This window comes from Durio zibethinus, chromosome 11 (assembly GCF_047325235.1).
Source record: "Durio zibethinus cultivar Kanyao isolate XHJ-2024 chromosome 11, ASM4732523v1, whole genome shotgun sequence".
Taxonomy (NCBI): Eukaryota; Viridiplantae; Streptophyta; class Magnoliopsida; order Malvales; family Malvaceae; genus Durio; species Durio zibethinus.
The window spans coordinates 10,532-33,929 of NC_143172.1; the positions used below are offsets into that span (position 1 = coordinate 10,532).

General features: G+C 34.4%; 1 protein-coding gene across 9 annotated transcripts; it reads right to left on the reverse strand.

Moving 5' to 3' along the window:
• Positions 1 to 910: 910 nt before the first annotated feature.
• On the reverse strand, positions 911 to 22,257 carry AFH14 (Formin Homology 14). 9 transcript variants are annotated; one of them, XR_016346071.1, is made up of 18 exons: positions 22,172 to 22,257; positions 21,798 to 21,906; positions 20,976 to 21,679; positions 20,674 to 20,895; positions 19,022 to 20,460; positions 18,474 to 18,603; positions 17,367 to 17,438; positions 16,161 to 16,259; positions 13,725 to 13,766; positions 13,564 to 13,644; positions 13,402 to 13,480; positions 13,233 to 13,314; positions 4,686 to 4,780; positions 4,137 to 4,208; positions 3,928 to 4,044; positions 2,130 to 2,198; positions 1,974 to 2,040; positions 911 to 1,858 (listed from the first exon to the last, which is right to left on the reverse strand). XR_016346071.1 is itself a non-coding variant. In XM_089767362.1 (18 exons), exons 2-18 carry the CDS (start codon positions 21,868 to 21,870, stop codon positions 1,653 to 1,655), a joined length of 3,588 nt encoding a protein of 1,195 aa, XP_089623488.1. In that variant the 5' UTR covers positions 21,871 to 21,906; positions 22,172 to 22,257; the 3' UTR covers positions 911 to 1,652. The 9 variants fall into 9 exon arrangements, 6 of the variants coding, with proteins under 6 accessions (XP_089623488.1, XP_089623487.1, XP_089623486.1 ...); XM_089767362.1 differs by having other exon boundaries at positions 13,430 to 13,480; positions 20,674 to 20,862; XM_089767361.1 differs by having other exon boundaries at positions 13,430 to 13,480.
• Between the last annotated feature and the right edge of the window lie 1,141 nt (positions 22,258 to 23,398).

A 23,398-nucleotide genomic window follows, 5' to 3' on the forward strand; every position in this document is an offset into this window, starting at 1 on the left:
ATTTATACGCATAAATCCTGATATTTATATCATACTACTCTTTTAAAATTAGATTTCTTTAAAAAAAAAATTGAAGATATTAAAATTTAAATTTTAAAATTATTAAATATTACCCTCTAAGGTGAGCATGAACCATCTTCATATTAAAATGATAATGAAAAATTTTATCTGGTAAAAAACTAGATCTAGTAGTTTATAGTTCATTGGATGTAATTCTTAGTGTCGGCTATTTTATGGGGTAGAGACTATAATGCGAAATTCAATGACTGTAAATGAAGGACAACATGAAAATCGCATGAGAGCAAGTTGGACTGAATCGGATTCGGTTGAACATGTCTTGCATAATATTAATCATCAAGTTTGAGTGAACGCAATCAGATTAGATTAATCAAAATGAATCAGATTAATTTTGGATGAATGAGATCAAACATGAACAATTTTAAATGAATTAGACTAAATCAAATTCTAATAAATAAGAATAGATCAGATCATGTTTAAATAAATCGAATCAAAAAAAATTCGATTGAACCGATCAAACGAGATTGAAATGAAATGAATTGAATTAGATTCGAGTGAACTCAAACTAAATCAAATTATGGTGAATCGGATTAGCTCATACAAAAATTGATTTAATCATGTTATCATGATGTCCCTTAAATTGATAATAAGGGAATTCTTTTAGCCGTGATGGCTGCAAACAATAGGGCCACATTTGCCTCGTAAGAAATAGGTTCCTACAAGAAAATAAGGGTTTCATAAAAGTTGCATGACAAATAGAGCAGTTACGCTTCGATCACTAGATCGCAACTGTTGATAACCCAATGGTTTAGATAATTCCCCTCCAGTCACTCATTATTGCCGTTCCAAACATGTAGGTTTTAGCACATTGTTCATTACCAAACACTGGAAAAGTCTTGCAAACACAACATAATTTCAATATGTTGCAATGGCAATCCCTAATAACAAAATGCACAGAGAGCAAATAAACAAAAAAATTAAAAATACATAGAAACAACAAAAATTATGTGAAAATTCAACTATCATGTAGCTTTCATCTTTAACTTGACAACCTCTAAAACCAATACCAAAATCATAATTTTTTACGACTTAAAAAGAGTTTGCCTCGTCAAACAGCTTTTGATGCAATGCCAACTCACCCTTCCTCACCCTTGAATTTAGATTTCTGAGTTAAAAGAAAAAAAAAAAATTCAGTGAGCGCTTCAATGGCACAGTCGCTAATTTAAATGCCATACAGCGAACTGTCAAGATCAAGTATCCCTGGGTTACATAAAGTGAGTTTATAGGACTTGGAGGGCAGAGGGGATTTAAGGCTTGAACCATCTACAATTGAATATACTTCGGCAGGCCATTGCTGCATATAATTGAGTCCAGCTGAAAAAATTATTCTACCAGCAGAGGACAAGCCTAGTTAACACACCATGCTTAGGATAGATATGGCTTCATAGAGCATTCGGCTGAAGGTCTAACCTTAGAAGGTGATAAACCATCCCCCCCCCCCCCCCCCCCCAACCACCAAGACTGAAAAATCCAGGCGATTATTTACTGAATGAGGATATCAAAGTCTTCAACTATGCCCTCGACACCTGCAAGCCGAACATGCAGCTTTCATTGTTGCTCGATAGTAAGCTTCCTTACGGTTTTGGAGAATGTTTCTGGATTTGAGATGTAAGATTTGGCTCATCCATGTCAGCTCCATCCTTTTTAGCAGATAAATTTCCCGCTGCCCGCTCTTTCATGGCTTCCTTCTCCAATTTCTTTTTCTCAGCATCAGCCAGCCTCTCATTCTCCTCTCGTGATTTATTGAACATCTTAACAAAAATTACCAATATCTGAGTCGCTGCAGGAACAAACCATAAACTCAAGCGGTCAACATTTATTTGAAAGGAAATGATTAGACAAGTCACACAACAGGTTTTCAATATGAAGAAAAATGTCAAAAGAAGATGGAAAACCTTGTTCAAATGGACATCGGGCAGGATCCTCTCCAAAGTACTGAGATAATGAATCAGCGTTTCTTCCCTGTAAGACAATAACTTTAGACTAACCCGCAACAGATGGCAAGTTTCCTCTATCCCATGAGCAGCTACAAAACTTGGGAGAGTACTTACCACTTCAGAATATAAGGAGATAAGTGACCTTACTTCAGCTTCAGCAGTATCAAGAAAATTCTTCGACACCTAGAACCAAAGAAACTTCTGTTTAAAACTAAGGGTACACATTCAAAGAAAATCCCAATAATTTCCCTTCCACAATAACAACAAACAATTAACAGGAAACAACAAACTCATAAAAACAATTAGGTCAATAAAGACCACTACAGCAATGGTTTCAGTCGTCTCATTTGTTTGTAAGCATCTCGATATATTCACCATATGGTTGATTGTCTTCCAAATAATTAAACTGAAGCACATTAACCACAATGAATAATGCAATTCAATGGAAGCAATATATAGTTTATACAGCCAATGTCCAAAGAAGATAAAAGTTTCAAATTTTAAGTATTATGAATGAACTGCCTAGATATTTAAAGTATTAAACGAAGTCATTGATTAAAACTTTAAGCCTCACAATTAAAGGAATTACACATGGAATTCTATAATGGTGGTGTTAGAAGCCTTTGGGGGGATTAAAGATTTAACTGATTTCACTTTTTACACAACCAGGACAGGCACATCAATGTCTAATACTTATATTTTCTCTGTATGACACAAGAGACCACCGTTTATTGCTCCAAATTTTTTTAAAAAAAACAGCCAGCAAACTTTTGCAATGGATATTACAACTATTAATTGACCAAAAAATAAAAAGATTGAGACCCTAATCATAATTGTCTACAACATGGAAGCTACGAATATCTCTCAATAGCTATACAGAATTATGTGCCCGTACAAATACTAGTAATTGCTGTCACATCCCACCTGAAATACTTGTTTTTAATATCTATTTTTAAACAAATAATTATGTATTCAACATATAGTTGTTTATTATAAAAATAATTTAAATTAATAAAGTGCATATTAACATGTAAAGTTTGACTCATGCAAAATATAGTAAATTAACATAAAGCTTATTACTTCTAATGTTAATGTAAAATTAAAACTACTAAGATAATGTAGTAGATTAACATAAAGTGTATTGCTTTTAATGTTAATGTAAAATAAGAGCTATGAAAATAAAGAAATTTAATGTAAACTTTAACCCTTTTTATTTATCAAATAAATTCATTTAATGAAGCCTTCCAATGAAAATAGAATTCTCATTTATATATTAGATAAATCTTACTAATATTTATAATAAAAGAATATTTAAAATAGCAATTTAAAAATATAATGAACATAAATGTCCGCTTTTGTCAGTAAAAGTTTTACAAATATTTGTGCTTTATTTATATATTATTAAAGAGACTAATCATCGGAAAACAGTTTTTTTTCAAAGTTGCACTTAGTTAAAAAGAAAATAGAGATAGTGTTTAATTGATTCTTGAAAGGGAAAATGCTTGTCCTCGTACCCTAAAACCAAAATATGCAAATAAAGTTTTTGATCGTTCTTAAAAGATTTTTTTTTTTTTCAATAAATGATGAAAGGAAAAAACGAAGTGTTTAAATAAATGAGATTTCAAGTCAGTGAATATGCAGAAGAGTTTGTTTCCTTGCAAATCAACATCATGCCAAATCTTAATATCTGTAATGACAGGAAAATCTAAACTAAAAAATTTTGCAAGAGAACATATTCTGAAAAGCCGGAAGCTACTCAGTAAGCAAGTAAATACGATGGTAAGTGGCAACTCAATATTTCCCAATAGGATGCCACACAAGAGTTAACTGGAAAAAGTAAAATAGATAAATTTGTAGCAAAAGTAAATGGAATTGATTCTTTGTTTAAGCTAGAATCCCCATTCTTCCTCACCTTCTTAAAGCCCATAGAGATATCACCATCATTATCAGAAGCGGTGAGTTCTTGCTCAACCTTTTCAAGACCCTTACTCACAGCTTGCATTTCTTCAGCAAGAGCTTTCAATTGAATCTAGCCATTAGGTATGAAAGTCAGGTGGATGAAAAAAATTAACAACTTCAAGAAGAGAAGGATCCAATAAACTAGAACCGTATAAAGCATACCTTAGAAGCAGCTTCTAAATGAATAAGATCTTTATCAAAATCCAGCAACTCTGGCATTTTCTCTGATAGAAGCTAACACATCCAAAAAAAGAGAAAAAGAAGAAAAAAAAAAGCACAATTTAGGAAACCTGAATGGAAAATGCCAGAAGGGGTATTAGCAAATTGCTGTTTGGCTAAAATGGAACAATCATGTTCAGCAAGAAGGTAAAATTTGTTAGAGTAGGTTAAAACATACTTGAATCAGAGAAAAAGTAAAAACTAAAGCAAACAGCTATTTCCTTCTTTTTATGAGTAAAACTTATTTAAAAAAATTTATTTAGTGATGATTTACCATCCCAAACCGGGCACAAAAAAATTAATAAAGAACATCTAATTTCTCTCATCAAAGCTTACATTAAGTGTAGCACAGCATTAAAAGACTTAGGCATTTGCAGGAAGAGCACAAAATTATAGCATTGTTAGCCCTGCCCCCAAAGAAATGACAAGAAACGTTATTCCCAACTCCCAATGCAAATATAGAACTGAAAGTCTAATTTTCAGCATTTCTACCTTGCATAGATAATGCATTAAAGTCATTTTGTTGTTTCTAGCACGCGTATCAGATAATTTAAGGAGGCTATCCAATTTGAATCCCACCGCCGATCCTGCAAAGTAAGAGCAAAATAATGATATGATGAGGTATTGCGGAAAAACACTTTACAGCTGGTTGTAATATTATAATCTGTATATTTATATTTGTATCTCTAGAATTAAATATTTGTATCCCTAAAATTGAAGTATTGCACATAATATATGTGGGAAAACACTTATTTACAGCTGGTTGTAATATTGTAATCTGTATATTTATATTTGTATCTCTAGAATTAAGTATGTCTATCCCTAGAATTAAGGAAGATTTAGTTTCTTAGTTTAACCCCTAGTTAATTGTATATAAACCTAAGACTCTTGTATAATTCAAGATAAGCAGTTTTTTCAATATACATTCAGTTTCCACATGGTATCAGAGCTTTAGGCTCTTCTTGGGAAGCAAAATTTTCAGCCTTCATTGCTGACTTTTTTAGGCCTTCATTGCCGAATCTTGTTTAGGCCTTTATTGCCTAACCCTTTCAATGAAAGATATCACTATCACCCAATTTGAGAAAATGTTAACTGGAAAAATCACTGGAGTACTACAAATGTCTCAGAAACAAGGAGAGTTAAACAGGGAAGAGATTGAAAAGCTGAGAAACTTATTGAAAATCCTTGAAAAGCAAACTATGGTATGTTCTTTGGGTAAAGTTTCTAGTTCAGGTAAAGCTTCTGGTTCTCATGGATTAAATGTCTCGGCTAAGCCTATTACGAGTTCTTGGGTCATTGACTCAGGAGCCACAGACCACATGACACATTCCTCACAAAAGTTTAGTACATATAACCTGTGTCCTAGTAATAAGAAAATTGTTGTTGCTGATGGTTCACTTACCACAGTGGCAGGATTAGGAGATGTTCAAGTTATTCCCTCGTTTGTTCTCAAAAATGTTCTTTATGTTCCTGGATTGTCTACTAATCTGATATCCATACAAAAACTTACCAGAGATATGAATTGCAAAGTAACTTTTTATCCCTCTTATTGTGAATTTCAGGACCAGAGTTCGGGGAAGATGATTGGACTTGCTAAGGAGAAGGATGGACTATACTATCTTGAGACATCAAATAACACAAGTAGTATCAAAAATAGTTTACCTTTGTCATTTCTTTCTGAAAAATCTTCCAATAAAGACAAAATCTGGCTTTATCATTTTCGTTTTGGACATCCTTCTTTTGAAACCTTGAGAAACATGTTTCCTTCTTTGTTCAAAGGATTAAATGTTGAAGATTTTCATTGTGATATTTGTGAATTTGCAAAACATAGACGTGTGTCTTTTCCAATCAGTAACAAAAGAAGTTCTACTCCCTTTTACTTGATTCATAGTGACATTTGGGGTCCCTCTACAATTTCTAATATTTCTGGTGCGAGATGGTTTGTTTCATTCATAGATGATTGTACTAGGGTCTCCTGGGTTTTTTTACTTAAATCCAAATCAGATGTGAATAGTATGTTTTTAAGCTTCCAAAACATGATCCAAAATCAATTTGGAGTGAGAATCAAGAAATTTAGGTCTGATAATGCAAGAGACTACTTTAATCAGAGTTTATCCACCTATTTTCAAAAAGAGGGGATTATCCATGAGTCATCTTGTGTTAATACTCCACGGCAGAATGGAGTGGCAGAGAGAAAAAACAGTCATTTACTAGCCACAACCCGAGCCTTTCTTTTTCAAGCAAATGTACCTAAATCTTATTGGGGTGAAGCTGTTCTCACTGCCACACACATTATAAATAGGTTACCTTCAAGAGTTTTAGGATTTAAAACTCCTATGGAACTACTCTCACAATTTTATCCCAACCTCAATACCACAAACAATCTCACACCTAGGATATTTGGTTGTACATCATTTGTTCATGTTTACAGTCATAACAGGGGAAAGTTGGATCCAAGAGCGATTAAGTGTATTTTTATGGAGTATTCTTCAACTCATAAAGGATATAAGTGCTATCATCCTCCTACCAAAAAATTTTATGTCTGCAGATGTCACTTTTGAAGAAAATAAACCATTTTTTACTCAACCTTATCTTCAGGGGGAGACTTCATTCATGGAAGATAAGGATAAAGACTTCTTTTTGCTTGATTTGCCCCTTTCTTCAACATTTACCCCCATTAATTCTTCTGAGTCGAAACCTGTTTCTACTGAGCCCAAGTCAAACACTGAATTTGAGCCTGAACCCATTCCAAATACGGAAGATGTGACAAAAGATAATATTGTTCTTGATTCTATGAAGGAATTACAGGTGTACTCAAGAAGAAAAGTTCCAGATCCTGAACCAATGCCAATCCAAGAACCTGATCCTAACTCTGAAAATGAGGTAACTACAGTTTTTGACTCTGTTTCTCAAAATGAGCATGAATCTCCTAAAACTATAACTAGTGATTATGATTTGCCTATTGCCATTAGGAAAGGAACCAGAGAATGTACCAAGCATCCACTTTACCCAATATCTAATTTTGTGTCATTTGAAAAATTCTCACCATCCCACAAAAATTTTCTTGTGAGCCTAAACACTATTTCTGTTCCAACTACATTATCTGAGGCATTATCCAGTGAGAAATGGAGGCAAGCCATGAAAATAGAAATGGAGGCCTTAGAGAAAAATCAGACATGGGAACTGGTAGAGTTGCCTAAAGGAAAAAATCCAGTGGGGTGTAAATGGGTTTTCACTGTAAAATACAAGGCAGATGGTACTGTTGAAAGGTATAAAGCCAGGTTAGTAGCTAAGGGCTACACTCAAACCTATGGAGTGGATTACCAGGAAACCTTTGCTCCAGTTGCCAAGATGAATACAGTTAGAATTTTGTTATCATTGGCTGCAAATTACAATTGGCAGCTTCAACAATTTGATGTAAAGAATGCTTTTTTACATGGTGATTTGGAAGAAGAAATATATATGAAGGTTCCACCGGGATTTGGAGGTCCTCTAGAAGCAAACAAAGTATGCAGGCTAAAAAAGGCTTTATATGGCCTTAAACAGTCTCCTAGAGCTTGGTTCGGGAGATTTGCCAAAGTGATGCTAGCAATGGGATATAAACAGAGTCAAGGAGATCACACATTGTTTATCAAGCACTCTGATTCAGGGAGAATCACAGTTCTATTAGTGTATGTCGATGATATAATTGTAACTGGAGATGATGAAAAAGAAAGAGAATCTCTAAAACAGTGTTTGGCTAGAGAATTTGAGATAAAAGAGCTAGGGAGATTGAAGTACTTCCTAGGAATTGAAGTAGCTCACTCACGGCATGGTATTTTTATTTCACAACAGAAATATGTGATGGATCTTCTGAAGGAAACTGGGAAGCTTGCATGTAAACCTGCAAATACTCCTATAGATCCTAATCATAAAATTGGAGAAGCTAATGAAGATGTTGCTGTAAATAGAGAGATGTACCAAAGATTAGTTGGAAGACTCATTTATCTCTCACATACTAGACCTGATATAGCATATGCTGTGAGTGTGGTAAGTCAATTTATACATAGTCCTAAAGAAGTGCACCTACAGGCTGTTTACCGTATATTGCACTATTTGAAGGCCAATCCTGGGAGAGGTATCTTATTCAAAAAAAATTCGGGGTTAGTTCTAGAAGCATATACAGATTCTGATTATGCAGGTTCAGTAACTGATAGAAGATCCACCTCAGGCTACTGCACTTTCTTAGGTGGTAATCTTGTGACTTGGAGGAGTAAAAAACAGAATGTGATGGCAAGATCAAGTGCTGAAGCAGAGTTCAGAGCAATGGCTCAAGGAATTTGTGAACTACTATGGTTAAAGATTATCCTAGAAGACTTGAAGATCAAGTGGGATGGACCAATGAGACTCTACTGTGATAACAAGTCTGTAATAAGCATTGCACACAATCCTGTGCAACATGACAGAACAAAACACATTGAAGTAGACCGGCATTTCATAAAGGAGAAATTAGACAGTGGGTTGATTTGTACACCTTATGTATCAACTAAGGGTCAACTTGCAGATGTGTTGACTAAAGGTCTCAGCAGTGCAACATTTCAAGAAATTATTTCCAAGCTGGGAATGGAAAACACCTATTCACCAACTTGAGGGCGAGTGTGGGAAAACACTTATTTACAGCTGGTGTGGGAAAACACTTATTTACAGCTGGTTGTAATATTGTAATCTGTATATTTATATTTGTATCTCTAGAATTAAGTATTTGTATCCCTAGAATTAAGGAAGATTTAGTTTCCTAGTTTAACCCCTAGTTAATTGTATATAAACCTAAGACTCTTGTATAATTCAAGATAAGCAGTTTTTTCAATATACATTCAGTTTTCACAATATACATTCAATTTTACTCTTAGTTTTTCACACAGTTTTATTTCTTAGTTGTTACACATTATTTCTTAGTTTTTTCATATGGTATCAGAGCTTTGGACTCTTCTTGGGAAGATATTTTTTCAGCCTTCATTGCTGAATTCTATTGCAGGCCTTCATGGCCAAATCTTGTTAAATCTTTCAATCTTATTTTTTCCTTATTTGGCCTTCATTGCCTAGAATCGTCTTTGGTTAACCTTTACTATCAATACTCGTTTCAATCCTGAGAAAAATAATCATGCCAGAGATAACAGAATCTACCATTACTACCCGATTTGAAGAAGTGACAATTAGTAAAATCACCGAAGTACCACAGAAGTCTCAGGAACAAAAAAAAGTTGGACAAAGAAAAGATTGAGACACTAAGAAACCTACTGGGGTATGTTCTTTAAGTAATGTCTCTAGTTCAAATAAAACTTTTGGATTAAATGTGTCAGTTAAGCCTATTACGAATTTTTAGGTCATTGACTCAAGAACTACAAATCATATGACACATTCCTAACAAAAGTTTAGTACATATATCATGTCTTAATAACAAAAAAATTGTTGTTGCAAATGGTTCACTTACTACAATAGCAGGATTAGGAGATGTTCAAATTAATCCCTCGTTTGTTCTTAAAAATGTTCTTCATGTTCTTGGATTGTCTACTAGTCTGATATCTATATAAAAACTTACCAAAGACATGAACTGTAAAGTGATTTTTTATCCCTCCTATTGTGAATTTCAAAACCAAAGTTTAGGGAAAAAGATTGGAATTACTAAAAAGAATGATAGACTATTCTATCTTGAGACGTCAAATAACATAAGTAATATCAATAATAGTTTATCTTTGTCATTTCTTTCTGAAAAATCTCTCAATAAAGACAAAATCTGGCTTTATCATTTTCGTCTCAGACATCCTTCTTTTGGAACTTTGACAAACATGTTTCCTTTTTTGTTCAAAAGATTAAATGCCGAAAATTTTCATTGTGATGTTTGTGAACTTGCAAAGCATAGTCGTACGTCTTTTCTAATTAGCAATAAAAGAAGTTCTACTCCTTTTTACTTGATTCATAGTGACATATGGGGTCCCTCTACAATTCCTAATATTTCTGGTGCAAGGTTATTTGTTTCTTTCATAGATGATTATACCAGAGTCTTTTGGATATTTTTACTTAAATCCAAATAAGATGTGAATAATGTGTTTTTAAGTTTCCAAAACATGATCCAAAATCAATTTAGAGTGAAAATCAAGAAATTAAGAAATTAAGACTGATAATGCACAAGACTATTTCAACTAAAGTTTATCTACCAAGTTCCAAAATAAAGGGATTATCCATGAGTCATCTTATGTTAATACTCCACAGCATAATGGATTGGTAGAGAGGTAAAACAATCATTTACTAGCGACAACCAGAGCTTTACTTTTTCAAGCAAACATACACAAATCCTACCAGGGGGAAAGCTATTTTCACTGCCACACACATTATAAATAAGTTGCCTTCAAGAGCTTTGGGATTTAAAACTCCTATAGAACTACTCTCACAATTCTATCCCAACTTTAATACCACAAGCAACCTCACACCTAGGATATTTGGTTGTACATCTATGTTCACAGTTATAATGCGGGAAAATTGGATCCTAGAGTAGTTAAGTAGATTTTTATGGGGTATTCATCAACTCAGAAAGGGTACAAATGTTATCATCCTCCTACCAAAAAATTTCATGTGTCTGCAGATGTCACTTTTAAAGAAAGTAAACCATTTCTTACTCAGCTTTATCTTCAAGGGGAGACTTCATTCATGAAAGATAAGGATAAAGACTTCCTTTTTGCTTGACTTTTCCTCCTCTTCAACATTTTCACCTATTAATTCTTATGAGTCTAAACTTGTTTCTCCTGAATCCAAGTCAAACACTGAATTTGAGTCTGAAACCATTCCAAACACAGAAGATATAACTGGATAATATTGTTCTTGATTCTATGAAAGAATTACACATGTAATCAAAAAGGAAAGTTCTAAATCCTGAACTGATGCAAGTCCAAAAACCTCATCCTAACTTTAGAAATGAGGTAACTACAGTCTATAACTCTCTTTCTCAAAATAAGCATGACTCCCTTAAAACTATAACTAGTGATTATGATCTGCCTATTCCCATTAGGAAAGAAACCAGAAATTGTACTAAGCATCCATTATACTCAATCTCTAATTTTGCGTTATTTGAAAAATTCTCACCATCCTGAAAAAATTTCCTTATGAGCCTAAATGCTATTTCTATTCTAACAACATTATCCGAGGCATTAACCAATGATAAATGGAAGCAAGCCATGAAAATAGAAACGGAGGCCTTAGAGAAAAATAAGACATGAGAACTGGTAGAGTTGCCTAAAGGAAAAAATCCAGTTGGGTGTAAATGGGTTTTCACTGTAAAATACAAGAGGGATGGTACTGTTGAAAGTATAAGGCCAAGTTGGTGGCTAAGGGCTTTACTCAAACTTATGGAATGGATTATCAGGAATCTTTTGCTCCAATTGCCAAGATGAATACAGTTAGGATTTTGTTATCCTTGGCTACAAATTAAAATTGGTAGCTTCAACAATTTGATGTAAAGAATGTTTTTCTACATGGTGATTTGGAAGAAGAAATATATATAAAGGTTCCATTGGGAATTGGAAGTCATCTAAAAGCAAAGAAAGTATGCAAGTTGAAAAAGGCTTTACATGGCCTTAAACAGTCTCCTAGGGCTTGGTTCTGGAAATTTGCCAAAGTGATGCTAGCAATGGTATATAAGCAGAGTCAAGGAGATCACACACTGTTTATGAAGCACTCGGATTCAGGGAGAGTCACAGTTCTATTAGTGTATGTTGATAATATAATTGTAACCGGAAATGATGAAAAAGAGAAAGAATCTCTAAAATAATTTTTGGCTAGAGAATTTGAGATAAAAGAGCTAGGGAGATTGAAGTAGCTCACTCAAGGCATGGTATTTTCATCTCACCACAAAAACATGTGATGGATCTTTTGAAGGAAACTGGGAAGCTCACATGTAAACGTGCAAATACCCCTATAGATCCTAATCATAACCTTGGAGAAGCTAATGAAAATGCTGCTGTAAATAGAGATCTGTAAGACCCATTTATCTCTCACATACTAGACCTGATATAAGATATGTTGTGAGTGTGATAAGTCAATTTATGCATAGTCCTAAACAAGTGCACCTACAGGCTGTCTACATGTATTACACTATTTGATGGACAATCCTAGGATAGGTATCTTGTTCAAAACAAATTCGGGACAGGTTCTAGAGACATATATGGGTGCGAATTATGCAAGTTCAGCAACTGATAAAAGATCCACCTCAAGTTACTGCACTTTCCTAGGTGATAATCTTGTGACTTAGAGGAGTAAAAAACAGAATGCAATGGCAAGATCAAGTGCTGAAGCAGAGTTCAAAGCAATGGCTCAAGGAATTTGTGAACCGCTATGGTTAAAGATTATCTTAGAAGACTTGAAGATCAAGTGCTATAGACCACTGAGACTTTACTGTGATAACAAGTCTGCCATAAGCATTACACACAATCCTGTGCAACATGACAGAACAAAACACATTGAAGTAGACCAACACTTCATAACGGAGAAACTAGACAATGGGTTGATTTGTACACCATATGCATCAACCAAAGGTCAACTTGCAAATGTGTTGACTAAAGGTCTCAGCAACGCAACATTTCAAGAAATTATTTCCAAGCTGGGAATAGAAAACACCTATTCATCAACTTGAGGGGGAGTGTGGGAAAACACTTATTTACAGCCAATTCTAATCTTGTAATCAGTATATTTATATTTGTATCTCTAGAATTAAGTATTTGTATCCCTAAAATTAAGTATTTGTATCTCTAAAATTAAGAATAGAAAATTAGGATAGACAATCCCTTAATTATGGGATCAATTTTAGGAAGATTTAGTGCCCTAGTTTACCCACTAGTTAGTTGTATATAAACTTAAGGTGCTTGTATAATTCTTAATGAGTAATTTTTCAATATACATTCAGTTTTACTCTTAGTTTTTCACAATTTTATTTCTTAGTTTTTCCACAAGTATTGTGAACAAACAAAAATAATTGCCTGAATCCTAAGCATACGAACAGCTAGCTAGTACCTCGAGCAGTGCCTTGATTCAAAGCATTTCCCAATGTGAGAATTGTCTGCATTATCTGACGCAATTTCATAGATTCTTTTACCTGAAAACACATGTATTTGACATTTTACATGCAGGAAGAAAACACATGCCTGACATTTAGCATACAAAAGAACAATTATACATGAACCTTTTAATAGCAGTACGTATAGCAGTACCTCTGCAGTCACATTATTAATGGTGTTCAAGTTAGATCTTAAGTCATCCACCTGAAACAGATTAAGACGGTGAATACGGATTACCTATAAAATTTCAGCATACAAATCGAATATACAAATTACCCAGACAATACCTGACTGGAAAAGGTGATTCTAAATGCAAATACTCTTAATTTTGATTCTACTCGTGGAACCTTCATCAACTCTAGGAAAAACTGAAAGATTTATCAATTATAATATTAATAACTTATCAAATTAAGGGATCTGCGTGTTAAAGATAGAAATTGGAACGAACCTGTTCACACTTCCCAAGCATTGCTTTGTCGCCTGTATAATTCTACCAAAAAAAAAAAGGGTAGCAAAAGACATAAGTTGATAGCAGACATTGTCTCTACAATATGAAAGGATCAATGGAAGACATTCACCCCACATTAACTATAAAATTTAAGTTGTCAATTGTTCACTGTTTATATCTGAATCTCAGATAGAAGGATGTTATTTCATGCTCTCTACTCCACATGATCTTTAGTAGCAATCAAAGACCAATCTGTTATCCATTGACAAAATAAATTTATCTATTATTTACTAGTTCGTGACACCTCTCAATGCTTATGATTGCATCAACTATAGAGCCAGCACGTGTATTTTGTTTCCATATCTTTCTAGAAAAAATTCAGATAGCAATAGCAAATATAAGTACCGCATATTCCTCACCAGCAGTACTTTTTTGTTGCAACTGTGAAAAAAGCGGACCTCAACATGCATATCAATTGGAGAAATCAAGTACTAAGGACATTTCAAAACTAGAACTGTTAATTTCAGTTACGCCTCACCATTTTCATACGAAGAGCTCCTGTATTTGAGCTAAATCATGAGAACTGAATTCTCATTATTCTCCCTTGGCTGTTCTACCACATGCAGGATGGATTAGCCTATTCTATTCAAACTGGGAGGAATTTTCTTTAAGAAATAGATAAAAATGCAAGCACTGAATATTATACAACTTTCAGCCATATCCACAATTTGTTATCCATCTACAGATATCTTACAAGATGGTGGAATGTAACATAAAAACAGTAAAATCTTAGGATTTCCCACACAAAAGCAACAAATAAACATCAAACCTTGAGTGAAAAAAGGCTTATTTTATCATAGTCAATACCGTAAGCCTGTTATCTACAGTGTCGACAACCAAAAGGAAGTATGTAATTAATTAGGAGTTAGGAAGTATGTAATTAATTAGGTTTAACTCCAATTTTCATCCTAGACCATGGCTAAAGGTTCACTTTAGATCCAATTCTTCAAATATATACCATTTGAATCCCTTTATTTGTAAATTTGTTAAATGGAGAAAAACCCATAACTCCAATTGCACATAAAAATGATGATTTGGCTGGCAACATGACATTTTTAATTATGAAAACAATGATTTGTAACTCCTTGTGGACACATGCTCATTTCTTCTTTTATATCTATTACTCACTGACATTCCTTTTTTTTTTTTTTTGCTTGTTCTTTTTCTTCATCCCTCTCTTCAAACACAATAAAAACATCTCTCTCCATTTTTTATTTTTTCACCTGGACTAGGGGATCACCCAGCCAATAAGTCACTATTCCTCTCTCTCTCTCTCTCTCTCTCTCTCTCTCTCTCTCTCTCTCTCTCTCTCTCTCTCTGTGAACATTTTTTCCATCACTGTTATGGATTTAAACACCAACTCTCCCCCTTAATCACCTCAAATCTCTCCATGAAACTCTCTTATCTTTCATCTCTCTAACCTTATGTTTGGAAACTACATGGTAAAAGAAAGAGATGGTAAAGTTCTATTTTTCTTTAAACTGGTCAAAAAATAAGAGCAAAGGAAAAGGAAAGGATATGTTAGTAAATGTGTTTGTTAAGGAGTTAAGAAAAAGGAAATTATAATCTATTTTCTATTTTTACAATTACATCCTTTTTAAGTTAAATAAAATGTTCAAATGAGGGATATCTAAAAAAAAGTTGTAAAGAGAAATCCTTTCCCACAAATCTTCCCAATTTGAGGAATTTAAAGAAAAGGATGGATTCAACTTTCAAGGGCTCTGGAGGGGTACACAACAAATCCCTCCCTTGGGTTAAAATATTTTCCAAGCTAGGGAGAAGGCACCACTTCCCTCCCTTCCCTTCTCCTTTCACTTTCCTTCCCTTTCCCAGGCTTCCCCTCAGTCCAACCAGAACATAAGTCAAAATGAAGTAATGATCTTTCTTTTATGTCCAGTATGGTGTTAAAATCAAACTATAAACCCATCCTTATAATGCTTGCAAATTAGTACAGAATGTAGCCTTACTCATAACTAATAAGAAAAATATGCACACCATTTAAATGGTCCCCCTAAAACTGAAAAGTTTCAGGTTCAATCAGGAGTTTGAACATAAAATAATGACAAAAGGCAGTTTTATGAACTTCTGTAAAGAGGACTACTGCCTATAACTCATATGAGATATGGAGACAATACAACTGTGTCTCACTGATATGTGTCTTCCCACATGAAATACATTCATCATATTCTTTTTAAACTAATGAAAAACAAAATAAAAGACCATATACCATTTCCTAGGTGATAAGTTATCATGTAATGAGTTCCTTCCAAACAAAAAAAATATAAACGGTATCGTTTAAAGAGAACAGTAAACAGGCTGGAAAATGTAGCATTTGAAAACATATGCAACCAAAATGTTAAAAGATATATAAATTACCTTTAGCAGTTCCATTTCTTCCTTAGTGGGACAAAATTTAATCAGATTCTCCACCTGATCAATATCAAGAGCTGAAGAATCCAATGCTAGAACTGCGTTCTGAAAATAGAAGGCACTATACTTAGAACCACCAACTTTGCATGTCAAAGAAAAATAGAAAATTGAGAGTACTGTACAGAAAGTTCAAGACAACTTTGAAAGGCAAGAGAAAGAACCAACGGAAGAAATCAATTAAGCGATCCGAAGGAACAGAAATTACAGTATCAAAATATAGTCATAGTTAAAAGGAAATGACAAACTACAAAGCAAGACAAGCTGAGCCACGTGAAAAGAAGAAGTAGTTTATTTATGATCTATCCCATATCCCGTATAGCAAACTCTCACTCATTTTCCAACCACAGAGATCTTGCAAGAGGATCCAACAATAACAAACAAACTTTACCCTCAACTATCAAAGCATTCCACAATAAATATTTCAAACCCACCAAGTTACCCAATCAATGGTTGTAGTGAGTTCAGTATAATACTTTATACCATCTTCTTTAACAGCTATAGTATATGCAATGAAGTTTCCGATGTTAATATCAGTAGCATATGGTATAAATCTCAAAGTACAAATTAACATCAACTCTGTCAAATAAACTTCCAATTATATCAAAAACATTTTGGCCCACCAGGCAAAAATATTAACCTTTCAACATTTCTGAACATCAATAACATAGCCCCTAAACGTGTCTCGAAAGTATCACTCCACATCAAAAGATCATGAGCTATAGGCGGGCAATAAGATGACTGGGGATCAATAAAATATAAAAATTCTTCATTGCTGCTAACTGAAAATTGAAATAGTAAACTGAGGGCCCTGATGAGTACCCAATTGATATCAAATCATACAATATGAAACATAAACAAAGATTCCAGTTTCCAGGAATCTGGTTGCCAGCAAAACCTTTATGCACATAAGACACAATTTCAAATCTCTCATACCATCAGAAAGTAAGATAATAATAACATGGAATATTAAATGAAAAAAAATGTTGAAATAGAGGTAATCAGACAGGGATATATTAGAAACTAATATAACATGAAAGAGGGAGGGACAAATTCCAACATCATTTTAAATCAAAAACTATAATAAAATCCAAGAAAAAGATTACAATTTAACACACTTATAACATTTAGCAGGCTAAGCAAAGGTAAACTTACAATCATATCCGGCAGAGGGATTTTTATTTTTGTGAGCATTATTTCACAATTATATGCTCTGCGCAAGTCAACCTGACAGACATAATAGAAGCAGCACGTACACAATATAAGTGTAAAGAAACCTAATGTTCTTAAAATAGCAAATAAAAGAAAACATGAACAAGATGACTATATTTAGCACATGGTGAATCAGTAATTGATAGTCAAGTTCAGAGTTAATAAAGGAACTAACGATGCATTATTAGCAGAAAAAGAGCTTTACAAGCTTAGATATTCATAAAAGAGCAGCAGTATTGTAGTTAAATTACAAGCGTTTAGACACCTCTTATAGTATTTTATTAGGTTTGTAAAATATGTAATTTGCAACAAAAGGACCTTCTTTCTAATGTCAGAACCGTACAGCATTTTATCGCCACAGTAAATTGATGGCACCAATGCAACAATGGTACCCTACGCCTGACGAACTCAATATCTCTAGACCATTATGACCTTTATGCTGACATAAAAACTAATAACAAAAAAGTATTGAAGATAAAGGTAAAATTAATAACAAAAATGTATTGAAGATGAAGGTAAGTATGACAATGATGGAACAACTAGAGCAGCAGCAATAACTTAAGCAAACCCTTGTAATATATGTATACTAAAAGATTGATGATTATTTGTCACAATGGTATCATTTAACTAGAGGAACCACCAAAATTAAGAGATTGTCATTAAAGCTTTCTTAATGCTTAATCAATTTTTGTATTCAGTTGATAAGGCAATCACTGAAAAGGACATAAACTTAAACTTTTTGGTATAAATTCCATGACCAAGTGCAAAGTTGTCTGATTCTGCCCATTTCGTACTCTAATTAGTTATCAGGAAAAGAAACCCCATATCGTGTTCCTTATTTGTTTTCTTTGATATTTTAATCAAACCAATTTGGATCATCATAACCACGTTTTTCCTTCTATACTGGATATTGTGTAAAAAAAAAAATTAAGCCAGAGTAAAATTCCAGCAACATGATTATGCATCCTTCATTGTATATATAAAAGTCATAGGGAACTTTAGCAAGAACACAGTAGATTCTGACTTTTCTTAAGAAAGAAAGAATCTTACTAATTGCACTTTCTCGAGTTTGTTGATGTTAGAACCACGTCGACCTCCAAGTTTGTTAGCACCACTCCCATCTGAAACAGAGGCTGCTGAGAACAAACTTTCAAGTTCGGACATATCAATTTCAGGGGCCCTATGAAAAATATTGATCTACAGTGTTAAAAGGCCATCATCTTCCCATATTAGAGGGAAAAGTAATCCAAGAAAAACTACAGATAAAGAATAGAAGGGGAAACAGAAAAGAGGACAGATCGACCAAGGATTCATGCTTCTTTTTTTTTTTTTTTTTGGTTTAAAAGCCACAATCACATAACAAGATAGAAAATAAAGGGACATGTAACATGACGAAAGGCTTTTCAAAATATATTCTAGTGAATGCAAAACAAAATGCAACTAACTACTCATAAAAAGTTTTATCCATGCTCCAGCCCAAAATGCGCAATTCAACATCTCCTTATAAAAAATAATGTAGAAGGTGCAATCTACTTTTGGCGATTATAAGAAACTACAACATAATTACGTACTTATATACAAATTATATATGCACACACCTTGACCGATTATCCTGCTTTTGAGAATCAGCCCATAAACTCCCTTGCATTGCTCGAGTGACTTTGACCCAATGTAATGGCTTCAACGAGTTTCTCTTAGGGGTATTACTCATGCCAATGATTCTACCTCTTCCATGACTAGTCTGTCCCAAAGCTTTTACCCTACCAATAGATGGAGGTGGTGGTGGTGGCACGTTGGACACCTTTGCACCTGGCAGCCGTGGACCAACCATTTTACTGCAGCCTGGTGGCGGAGGGGGCACGGCAGGAGCTTTTGGTGCAGGAGGTGGAGGAGGAGGAATAGGACCCGGCCGTGCAGGTCCTGTAGGAGGTGGAGGTGGAGGCGGAGGTGGCTGAGGGACATTAGTATTATGCCACTGAACAGGTGGAGCAGGTCCCCTATGGGAGAAACTAGTAGTAGAAATTGTCATTGGAGGTGACGTTGGTGGTGGTGGTGGTGGTGGTCTGTGTGGCTCTTGATTATTGGATTTGCTGCCCAAGGAAGGCGGAAGAAGAGGTGGGGGTAGGGGCGGGGGAGGGGGAGGGGGTGGGGGTGGGGGTGGGGATGGCAATTGAGTGGAAAGTGCAAGAGGGGGTGGGGTTGGTGGTAGCTCTTTGGAAGTGCTGAATGGGGGTGGGGGAGGAGATGCTGAGCCCCTTTTGGTAGCTGCAGGTGGAGGTGGTGGAGGACCTATTTTAGCAGTGGCAAGCAAAGATGTAGCACAATCTCCTTTGGAAAAACTAGGAAAAGCAGGGGGTGGGGGTGGAGGTGGAGGTGGAGGTGGGGATGGGGGTGAAAAAGGTCTAATGATGTTGACAGATGAAGGTAGATGCAGTGGAGGAGGAGGAGGAGGTGCTGGAGGTGCACATCTTAAAGAAAGACTTTTCCCAGATATTAGAGTTGGCGCTGGAGGCGCTGGAGGTGCTGGAGGTATGGTGTAAACAAGAGGTGCTGAAGGTGGCAGTGGAGAAAACAAATGAGATGGCATTCCTGAACTTGAAACTATCTGAACAGTTTCGACTGATGCATGATCTAAATCGAGTAAACCATCACTTTCTAAATGTAAGGGAATTGTATCAACAATGTCTGGCAGCAGAGATATTGTTGGATCCACCGAAGGTTTATTGATTAAATCAAATGCTTCATCTGAACTATCAGCAGTGCTAGATGCATTATTTTCTTCCTCAGAGTCAGCAGGAGATGCATACAAATTTCCTTTATTCTGCAATCTGGACAATTCTTTTACATCACTCAAGACAGAAAGTTGTTTAAGTAGCCACAATGCAGCATCATCACTGTTATCAACCCACTCAACACCACTAAAAAGTTCTTGAACCCGAGAAAAAGCTTCAATAGGTAATCCCCCTTTCTCCTCACCATTTAAAATTGTTATAGGAGCCTTAGGCAGGGAGGAACTTTCAACCTCCCCAAACAAAACCTGAATTTAGAAGTTTATTGGATTAGAGATACAAAAGCCAAAGAAACTATATACTCATGCATTCATGACTAAAATTAATGACACATTTACGTTTTGAAAAAATAAGGAAAGAGATTAGCGGCCCAGAAACTCAATTGTTTAACATGGCTGCCCATTGCTCTTCTTTCTCTTGATGTATCCAAAGTCCTAATAGAGGCTCAAAAAGATATTTACCTCTGCTCGGAAACCTTTTGGATACCGCTCCTTTGAGTCCCAAAGAATGTCCAAGTTCTCAGAGTTCAGCATTAATATGTTTGATCGAATGAAAGCAGTGTTGAACATTACGCGAAACATCATAACTTCCCTTTCAGGATCCAAGTCCAAATGGACACACTCCAATACAACATCATCTTGCACTGAACACTGGATGTCAATTTTAATCACATCACAGTCAGCCTGCAACAAGTGGCAATTCATTTTTGACCAGCTAACATGACAAACTTAAATTAATACAAAAGATGGGAAAAAAATTTTACCTGACGATAATGTCGAAGCATCTTGCTTTTCTTGGACATGGAGAAGAGCATCTGTGTGTATAGGCCATCTCCGTTATGAAGATTCCTACCAAAAATGCGAATGATTGGCCTGCATCCATTTTGGGTATCAAAGCTTGGAATGGCTCGAAGAATGAGACAATCTAAAGAAAGTGCACGCACAGGAGGAGGCCACTCAGGAGCTATATTCCTTCGTGCTACATACTGAAGGTAGCGAAGCTGAGAAGGGAAGGGATTTAAAGGTGATAGGAGCCGCAAGAAACCTTTAGGAGCCTCTCTGTGAACAATTTCAAGAGTCTTACGCTCTCCACTGTGCAGGTTTTTAAAAATCAAGAAACTAGCTAACAGAAATGCCAAAAGCGGCCAGCCCCCTCTTTCACAATGTAGAAGAATAACATTTTGATGATTCCCAAGTGAAAGCCAACTCTCACAAACACGTAGAAAATGCTGAATAAGAGACAATGGGAGTAGGGGACAACCCTCATACTGTCGTGGATAATCCATGACGGTAACATCATATTCACATAAAATTCCCGCAAAATTACTTGTTTTTTCTCCCTCGCGAAAATTGAAAGCGAGAAACGATGACTCTGGAAATTCTTCATGTAGCTCGGTTACAATTTCGTGTAGATATACTTGGTACATACCGTCTGGCAAGACTTCAGTCGAGAAGCATGAATCGAAAACTGCATTAATATATACTGAATTAATTTAACAATCAGGGATTAAGAAAAAAAAGATTACACAACAACACAAATAAACTACAAATGAAACAAGTTGAGGTTACAGAATTTGAGCAAATACCATATACTCTTTCAACAAATTCAAGCAAGCCATCCGGGGGTCTTCTATAAAAAAATCTGCTGAGAAGGGTCATCTCTGCCCATTCAATTTCACGCAATGAGCTAAAACCCTGACAACAACAACAACAACCCGCAAAATTGTTTCACTTTGTTACCACATTCTCGTGATTTTAAAGAGCAACAGCAACACAAAAAAGGTAACAACAACAAATATGTAACTATTTAAAGAAAAGCTAAAGTTGAAGTTCAATAGACGAAAACTACGGACAGGAGAAGAGCCAGGCTCTAAACTTCGATTTGAAACAAAGCGAACCATATATTCCCGAAACAAATAATACTATAAAATAATTAAGGTTCTGGGTCAGATACACAGACCGGTGATGATAGGAATGGCAGGGACTTAAGATTTGGTGAAAGCAGGTTCCCAATTCTCTAGTGCTAGTGGCTTCAACTTTCAAATCACAAGAGTTCTTCCATTTTGAACTTCAAATATTTTGGCTTTTTTTTTTTTTCAACGTAATCGCGAATCTTCCCGTTCCCGTCCCTGTGTTTGGGGTAGAGAGAGGGCCCATGAGGCCGTGGCCCAACTTCTACAAGATATTAATTGATATCGGTGGAGGATTATGCCGTACCATTCTACAGATATTAAAATTTAGGTAACTAAAATTAAATTATCTAAGCTCTTATGTTCTATTGTAATTAATTAAACTCAAATATTTATTTTTATTTAATTAAATTTTAAATATGACTGAAATAATTGATAAGGGAATGTGAGTCGGTAAAAATTTTCCTGCATGTAGCCCATTACAAATGTAAACAAATATAATGTTTGATGAATAATTTATAAATATATTTAATTTTTGTTGGTTTATATTTATTTATTAAATTTAATAAATGATTATAAATAAAATTTTTAAAATATATTAATTACATGAATAAATCATAAACATAATAAATTTGTTCATGTTTAGTTCGTTCACTTTTAAAAATGTAAACAAATAAAATATTTGATGAATAATTCATGAATATGTTTGATTTCTATTCATTTATTTTTTTATTAATTTTAATAAATAATAATTTAAAAATTATTAATAAAATGTAAAATGATAAAAAAAAGGTCATTGAATTAAAATTCAATTATCATCCAAGTCATTATTTTTTTTCAATCAATTAAACCCTCAAACATATATTTTTATCAATTGAACCATTTGGAAAAAAAATTAATTGTTTTTATTCAATCAAAAATTTAATTGAGTGAAAATATATGTATAAGGATTTAATTATGATAAAATAAATATTTAAGGATTCAATTAATTTTAAATAAAATTTTTAAGTTTGATTAATTATAATAAAATATTAAAAATTTAAATAATTATTAATTTTTTATTTGATTGCTTTTTTATCTTTATTCCTTAAATAAATAAATAAATCATGAAGGTAGAAAAATGTAATCGTTTAATTTACACCCTTATAGCTCATCTATTGCGCAGCTATTTACTCCTCACCTTCTGAGAGCAATGTGGCAATGTATCATTGGCTACAAATCAAAAAAATAAAATAAAGTTTAAAAACAAACAAAATTTTAAAATCTTTCAAAATCCA